Source organism: Euprymna scolopes, chromosome 32, assembly GCF_053919585.1.
Source record: "Euprymna scolopes isolate OS-2025 chromosome 32, ASM5391958v1, whole genome shotgun sequence".
NCBI classification, from domain to species: domain Eukaryota; kingdom Metazoa; phylum Mollusca; class Cephalopoda; order Sepiida; family Sepiolidae; genus Euprymna; species Euprymna scolopes.
In genome coordinates, this window is record NC_136513.1 from 6,340,757 (window position 1) to 6,349,853 (window position 9,097).

The 9,097-nt window shown below is 30.1% G+C and overlaps 1 protein-coding gene across 3 annotated transcripts in view; it reads left to right on the forward strand.

Annotated features, from left to right (window-relative positions):
- The window catches only part of LOC145256196 (formin-like), a 154,059-nt gene extending 148,656 nt beyond the window's left edge, over positions 1-5,403 (forward strand). For all 3 annotated transcript variants that reach the window (XM_080114806.1, XM_080114807.1, XM_080114808.1), the window contains 2 exons: positions 1,367-1,434; positions 3,751-5,403. In XM_080114806.1, the coding sequence (XP_079970932.1) occupies positions 1,367-1,414 (48 nt within the window). In that variant the 3' untranslated portion in view covers positions 1,415-1,434; positions 3,751-5,403. The remainder of the gene's footprint in view (positions 1-1,366; positions 1,435-3,750) is intronic.
- Positions 5,404-9,097: the final 3,694 nt, after the last annotated feature.

Sequence of the window (9,097 nt, forward strand, 5' to 3'; positions counted from 1 at the left end):
TTGCTCTGTTAGCATAAACAATTGATATCCCCATCAGAAAAAATTCAAAAGGCTCAAATCCGGAGATCTTCGTGGCCATTCAACTGATCCTCGATGTTGAATCGATTTTCTTAGAAATGTATTGTCCAAAAAACTGCACATCCTTCACAAAATGTGCCACAGCACTATCATGTTGAATTACTAATGGCGCGTCATCTAGGTGAGGTATAAAAATGTTTCTAATAAATGAGGGTATGACTCGCCCGTTATCATGTTTGGGGAAAAATGAGGACTGAGTGTTATACTTCTCTATATAGTCACCCGCACCATAATCATTGGATTGTATTGGATGTGCACATCCTCAATCCAATGAGAATTTTCTTTCAACCATAACCGTGAATTATGTCTGCTAACCAACCCGACTGACATTATGTAGAGATGAATGTAATAATCAATGAAGAAAGCGTCTGTGTGTGTGTATTGTGCGGTTATACAACTTACCTTTGGATCGGATCTGAGAGAAAAAGAAATTAAAGGTGGCAGCCATGGATTTATAAGGTGTAGTCTTGTGTAATCTCACGACATCTCATCTTCTACTGCACACGTATGCAAATGGAATGGGGTCAGTTTTCTAATAAAACGCCTGTTGGCAGAGGTGGTTGAGAGAACATGTGCTGGAAGTTGAGAAAGTTGACAGTGACGAATTCTAGCTGAACTTATTGTATTTATTTTATTTTGTTTTGCTGTTTAACAGCCCATTTAACTGCATATTACTTCATATGACAATCCATGTCATCCCATGCTGTTCATGTACTAACTGCATTTTGAATGGGTCAAAATGATTTTGAGACAAAATAGATGAAAAGAATGCCTTAATACAGCCGTTTCGTGTGAAACTTTTCTTAATGACTTATATGGGCTTCCTTCCACATATCTTCGTACTTGTACAGATGTTTCAGGATCGATTGCAGTTGTTCTTCCACTTTGGAATCATTGGTGGATGCTTCCTGTTTCTTTGAAACAACCAACATTTTAGCTGACAGTTCTTTGTCTGCTATTCGGGTTCTTAGCATTAAAAATACCTGCGACCGAACGTGAGCTGGTGCCATCTTTCGCACAAGTTCTACTCTTTCTGGAATTTTTAGCTTTCCTGCCATGGATACCAATCTGAAATATAATAAATAAAATCAGATATGATACCTAAATGATCAAAATTATGTTAAAAATAAATCATTTGCCATAAATTGTCTACAAGTAAATTAATTGGTATATGTAAACTGTAAATTGTTATATAATAGATTGTTTATGGATGTAGATTTTTTGCACCACCTTTTTTTATATATATATGTGTGTGTGTGTGTGTTCAATGATTTATTTTATTTTGCAGAAAGATCGTCTCAGTAGCAAGCTCAAAGGAGAAATATCCCCAAGGTGATTTTACTTAAAGTCAATCAGGTACTTATTAAAATTTATTTCTCTTATCTTTTATCCAATTTGTATGACGAAATTCAAGTATGCTACTCCTATGAATTAAATAAAGTGTCCCATTCAAAAGTTTGTGCGTATTCTTGAGTTGAACAGAAGATCTGAGTTTGACGAGATGCAGTCCAACAAATATGGAGGTTGCATTACCTGAAATGTTATGAATAAAACAAGATGAGGACAGTAGTTTGAATCAGTCCTCATCTCAAAACTTCATAAAGATAATTTGATTTTGTTCTCATATTCTCTTTTCTTGATATTGATTTTTTATCAATCATTTTCTGTTGAGATTATTGATATTGCCTACTTCATTCTTAGCCTTCAAAAGGAAGGCGGATGATGTTTTCTTGATAATACAGGGTGTCCAAAAAGTCACTGAAGAGTTTTAAACTTATATAGATTCTTAATTTTTGATGATATCTTTCTGTAATTTTAACACAATTTTACTAAGACATTGGGAAATTTAAAAAAAATGCAAAATTCAAACAATATTTATGAAAAATAATGTCTTTTAAATGTTGCCCATTTTCAGCTTTGCATATTTGTGCTCTTTCCAAAACATTATTCGTGACAGATTGCAGAATCTCTGGATGACGATTTAACTCCCTTATTTCGTTTCTGATGTTTTCCTTCAATTCTTGCAGGGTTTGGGGTTTGTTAATATGGATTCTTTCTTTAAGATATCCCCACAAGAAAAAGTTGGGGCTAGTCAAGTCTGGGGAACGTGGTGGCCATTTGACATTGCTATAGCAAGAGGTAATGTTGTTGCCAAAGCATTGTGCTATACTTATCCATAATTAATTTTCAAAATATTATCTGTAAAATACTTGAAATAGAGAAAAAAAAAAATTAATGGTAACATGACAAAGATTTTCAACCCTTCAGTGACTTTTTGGACACCCTGTACTACTTCTCTTATGTAGGTTTGTATGACTCAGGGGTTTTCAACTGATTTTTTTTCACCATTACATGTAGGAAGGTACATTTAGCTTTATTTTTATTAAACCAAATGATTACTTCAGCAATATTGATTCACTGGTTTAACTCTTGATCATATTTTATTTGTTAATTAAAACCAGATATTTTGACCATAAAAGCATATTCAATAAAAAAAAAAAAAACTGAATAAAAAGAGCGCCAATGACCTATTACTTGGAGCTAAAAAAAAGTGGACGCTTGCCAATAGTGTGGAAAATAGTACGATAGGCCAGTACATATAGAAATTTAGATGACTCGTGTAGATTATGTCTTAATGAGAAATTTAAAATTCCAAACTTTCAAGACCCCCAGAATCTGTTAAACTATAGAAGTGGAATAGCAAACAATTGTATACACAAAATAAACTTTACTCTAGGATAATAATACATGCAAAAAAAAAAAAAAAAATATGACCAAACCTAATGATTTGTGCTGACTCAGGGGTTTTATTGGATGTGCACATCCTCAATCCAATGAGATTGGATGATCTTTAACTACCAGATGTTTTAATAGTAAACTGTAGATATGGAAGTGCAGGTTGGATTCCAGATGAGCTTTATCAGCCAGGTTTTTCATTGCCCATCACATCACCATTTCCAAGCCTGTACAAGAACTGGAGCAATGGCTTCGTAGATGAACTCTCCCGGCTTATGGTGGAGGGCATAATCCAGCCAGTGCAGATATCTTATGAGGATGGGTTGTTGAAGGGAGTTAATTTTATAGTGGAAATATACTGAGTTCAAATAAAATTAGCCTAAGGTGATCATAAAATCAGGCTAGTCGATAATAATTATAAGCTAGAAGATAAGTTGTATGTCAGGTGTGTGGGTAGATATTGTGTTTGGAAAGCAACTGTGATTGTTTTGCTGATTTAAAGGTTGAGATGAAAATAAAAATATTTTATTGTTTGTCTTCTGAAGGCATGTGGTTTGAGGAAAGTATTAAAAACAATTGTCAGGGTTATGTCATCGATTGAAAGAGAATCAGAACGAAATTGAGATGAAAATAATTGAACGTTTTATTTTTTGCTCTCTGTACTCGGTCTTGTGGAACTTTGTGAGAAGGTGTTAAGAGAATTTCCACATTCTACTGCAATAAATATAAAAGCATTTTTTGTGTTATGATTCTTCAACGATTTTTGTATTTTGGTCAGTGTTAGGGTTATAACAAGATAGTTTTGGTGAAAGCCATCTGCATTATACCCCTTACTGGTTGAAAGGTTCTGAATTAGGTATTGTTGTCTTTGATGTCGAATCATATTTAACATTTGGTTTTTATTTTTTTCTAACCGAACAAAACTTTCTTTTGTAGGCTTGTTTTCTCCTCCGATGGAAATCAGTGAGACAATTGCATGCTGGTTGCTGCTTCAGCTGCTGCTAATGGCATAGAAGAACGAAGAAAACCAAAAAAGAAATGTTTTTAGTCATAATATTTTTAAATTACCTGCATATGTGGATACATAGTTAAATTTTTTTTTAATTAAAAGTAAAAACAAATTAAAAAAAAATATTTCTGAATATGTTTAGCTTATGGAATAGTGGATAAGTGTAAAACAAGCTAGTAAAAAAAAAAAATACAAGTGCATCTTCTGGCTTTAGAGATGTATGTGTTATTGTTACTGGCCTATCTACTATTTCATTTACTAAACATTACATTTTGTCTGAAATTTAATTGTTTTAAACTTCTCCATTTTTAATTAATAATTTTAATTAAAGATTTTTAATCAAAAGAATTGTTTGATGCTTACTATGTATCTACACATGAAGCGCAATTTTACAGTAAAATTATTAATAGTAAACTGAATAACTGTCTAACTTATATTGAAGCGATTAGCTTCCCAAATGGCTGCCAAATTTTATCGAATAGTTTTTTCTAATTCTTTCAAGTGGTAGCAGGACAAATTAATCTCCCATATTAATTAGATGTCTGATGAATTTTGTGGATTTTTATTTTGTAAATATTAATTTGTCTTCTGATTTTTTGTGAGTTTTCATTTTTTTCTTTTAATTTTTATGTTGGCATATTTTGTAATGTCATTATTCTGCTGTTTAATTTGTAATATATTTCAATTAAATTTTTAATCAATACTGTTTGATTTTATTTGTTTCTTACAAAACAAAACTTATCTTCTCTTCACTCTTCCAACAACTCTGGGTGGCAACATATCTCTTTTCTGGCGTCATCATCTGGAAGATGATTGCTTTATACTGTTTAATTTCAGGATATCGATATTTAATTTGTAATATATTTCAATTTCATTTTTAATCAACACTGTTTGATTTTATTATTTCTTAATTAATCTACAAAAATTAGAAAACAAATTAATATTTGAAAAAAAAAAAAATCCTCAAATTATGCAGCAGAATTAATACAGTGGATTAATTTGCCCTGTTTTCTCTTGGAAAATCAAAGAAAGCTAGTCAATAAAATTTGGCCGTTATTTTGGGAGATAACTGCATTAATATGAAGCACCGTCTAATGAACCTGCCTTCCCATCTGGATATTTGTGGTTATCTCCCTTTTTAATTAAACATAATTCTAGTAGGAGGAGCCACTATAGTTATCAGTCTGGTCAAGAGTAGACGTGTTGTGAAAGAAAAAATATCTTGAAGAAAAAGAAGAACTTTGAAAAACGGAAACAGACAAATAAAAACAATAGAATTTGTACAGATGCTAAAAGACAAATCACATGACCATTTATTTTTTTTGTTTTGTTTTGTTTGATTGTTGTAAATGTGGACTTCTTATTTTATAGATGGAAATGAAGAGAAAGAGGCCATAGACCGATAGAGAATGTTTATGGCTTGTATATATTTTGCAGTTTTTATATGGAAAAAGACACTTGAAATAGATATAAATATACCTTGTGAGGGTGGAAGATTTTATGCAAACACATATGCATGTACACACACACATACATATTTGTAATGTATACAAGTCTGATTAAAGACTACAGAATTTTCACATTTTGTAAATTTTTTTTTTAATTACTTTTTCTACATGGTGAGCAAGTTTCTGGGTCTCCAATAATAATTGGTGTAATATAACCACAAGAATTCATTTCTCAGCCATCTCAAGCACTTTCGTTCCTCATGAGTTTTTTTTTTTTTTTTTTAATTTTTTTTTACATCACATTCTTTTTTTAATAATTTTCTCCAAAGTTTTGGTGGAAGTAACAAAAAAAAAAAAATAACAAAATACAAAAATTTCATATAAGTTGCAATTCACTGTACAAATCTTAACGTTGTAACTTTAAGGATTGTATTAGTTCTGTCATATACTTTTACAATTTATAATGTCGAGTACTCGATAAAGAAGCATTTACATTTTAAAAAATTCTTATGTATCTTTTTTTTAGAAATTATATCTGTTCTTCACTATTTTTGTTTTCAATCTGGTGAAAGTGAATTTCCACTTTTATTACTAGAACATTCTAAGGACTTTTCTACCCTTTTCTTTTTTGAATAAGAAAAAGCTGATATTTGCTAAATCACTAGAACTCTAGCTCCTTATATTCAGCTGGATTTTATTTCTCTTTTTTTCTTACACTTTTTCTTTTTCCTGTTTTTTTCCTCTCTTCTTCTTCTCTCGCCTTCCTTTTCCCCTCTTGTGATAGTTCTTTCTGAAAACTAAAAATCTTAAAAGTTCAATGATGCATGGGGTGGGGGGAGGTGTAAGGAAGTTAGATGACTTTTATTTCATCAAAGAATGTTATCCGAGTTGTTCATATTAAAAAGAGTTCTTTCTTTCCAGTGCCCTTTACACACATGAGAGGGAGGGGTTGTGGTCCACAGATTGTGAAATCGGTAGGTGGCTATGGTCTCCCCCAGGTTGGGAAATTTGTTTTAATTTCAACCATTTTTTTTTTTTTTGTCATTGGCCAATCACATCTCTGATGTATGTATGTGTGTGTGTGTGTGTGTGTATGTAACAAATTAAAAAGATAAAATAAATCTGACATGATGAGATAAAATGGAAACAGAAAGATCTTTAAGTCAAGAATGCATCTCAACATTTCACTCAACTGCTATGATGGTGTTTTTAAAGAGTGACATAAGTCTTTTTGTCATTTGTCATGTTTTCGATTTATCACTCTTGAAAAAGCCTTTGTAAGAGTTGGATGAAACGATGAGCTACAGTTTTGAGTTTTAGATCTTTTTTCCATTTTACCCTTTATAATAATAATAATAATATATATATATATATATATATATATATATATATATATTGTTTCAATACATGAGCAGGCTGATGTAATAATATGCAAATATGTATACTAAGTAAGTTATACAGAAAGTCTCATTTCGTTTTCCAAAAGAATTTGTTAAATTAAATGGTTCTATGTAGCTTACTTGCGATGAATATATTTTTAATACTTAAATTGTATTATTTAAATAATTTATTAAAAGCTCATTTAGAAATATGTGATTATTTTTGCTGGCAGTATTGGATATCTTCCTGATTTGTGATATTTTGTCTTTATTTTCTGATGAGGAGTATTTTAGTTTGTAAATGATTGAAAACAAAAATCTGATTATCTGTTTATTTCTTGTAATACTTTGTATTAATGTATTTGAAATTTAAAAATATTTGAAGTTTTCATAAAATCATCTTTCTATGCACTGTCTAAAATTTGATTTGAATACACACACGCACACAAACACACATATTAATATTGGAAAGATTAGTCGGAATCGGAAAAATCAGAAAAATTGTGCCTATTTTCCAATGCCAAAATCGATTTTTTGTTTTGTTTTGTTTTTAACTTAATTTTGCATTACTGGCACGATTTTGAACTATTAGTAAAACTAAATCTATAGATCACCATCCTCAACAAATGTATTTTTTATGTCTACAAAAAATATGTAAATATTGCATAGCTTTAGAGTAATCTAAAAAATAAAAAAAACAACAACAACTCCACAGTTAAAATTTAGAGATTTCCACAAAAATTGGGATCGGCATTTGTATTGAAATCAGGAATTTAGAACAGATTCAGTAGCTGTGTCGGAATTAGGGAAAATATTGGAATTGTTCTATCACTAATATATATATATATATATATATGCACCAATAATAATAATGAAGATTTTTAATTGTTAAATAAGAAAAATATTTTAAAAAATTACAATCAACTATTTTAAACTGGATGACATGAAATTCAATTTTGGACACAATATTCATATATTTTATTTAAATACTATACATTACTGCGTTTACTCAAAATACCCAGGTTTCATCCGTTTGGGCATTTTGGAATGAGGAAAAATTATCTGAAGAATCACAATCCGGATTTTTTAATAATTTCAGGATAACCAGACGGATGAAACCTGGGTATCACCAGTGGATGCAGTAATGTATAGTAATTAAGTAAAATAATTAATATTTGCTCTTGTATGACTTGTAGTTGAGCACTTTTATATTTTTTTTCTATTAGCATAAAGCATACACATATATATGATAGATATTTTTTTTATTATTTACTCGGACAAAATTTATTTCAAAACTTATATATAATTATATAATTTTCAAAATTTATTAACTGATACATTTTAGGTGAAGTATTTTGAATATTTAGACCCAATTACTAATATAGGAGAATAATCGTCACCCATTCCAGACTGGGTATAAGCAATAAATATAGCATTAGTTTTAAATTTTAATGTTTTATTTTTGTTTGAGGGGTATTGTATGGTTTCAGTGATGTCCCCTAAATGGTATAGTAAACCCTTTATGACCTGAATTATAGTGTAGATGACTTAAAAATATTTATTGTTAATTTTAGATGGTGGCATATTGAATGGACAGTTGCAATCTGGAGATATCTGTCATCTATCCAGATACTGAACTAAGGTGTGTTTAAATCAATTCCCAATTTATTTATGTCGTTATATTCATTTATTTACGACTGAACGAATTAGTTCAACCAGAACATACAGGGTTTTAAAAAAATAACGTGTTCACGTTACACACCACGTTGGCCAGAATACATATTCCATAATTCATAATTAGTTAAATAGCTTAAGAGTTTACTAAATGCATACATGGTACTCTTGTTCACACACCTACAACATAAAATGTATCACTTAATATAACTGAAAATTTGATAACTGAAAATTATTTTAAAAGTTTTTTGAATGCAGGTAGGAATTCAGGTTGGCACAATCCCTAAATAATAAAGTTTACACAAAAAATAAAATAATGTTAATTACGTGTTTGTTTAGAATATATTTCAAAATTCATAATGATCGATTCATGAAAAAATCTAACTCTATAAATAATTAAGAAAGACTTTATATATAATGTGTGTGTGTATATACAGACAAGTATCGTTGAATAGCACAGTGTTCTTGCTTAACAAGCTTTTTTCATAACTTTTCAATTTTTCGAATTGTCATTCTTATTTCATGGTCGAATCTGTGCAAGAAAGTTCCATAGTCGTCTTCATCCATCTGTTTTTTTTTTTGGGGGTGGGGGTTGCAAGTACTTTCAACTGAGTTTAATCAGTCATTTTCAGACGGTTTTTTATTACTTTTTTTTTTTTTTACACACGAAACGCTTCACTAGTTGAAGAAATTTAAATATAATTTTAACCAAAGCATATAAAAGCATCCAGATTTTAAATGAAACAATAATCAAAAAATGCCTGAAAATGACT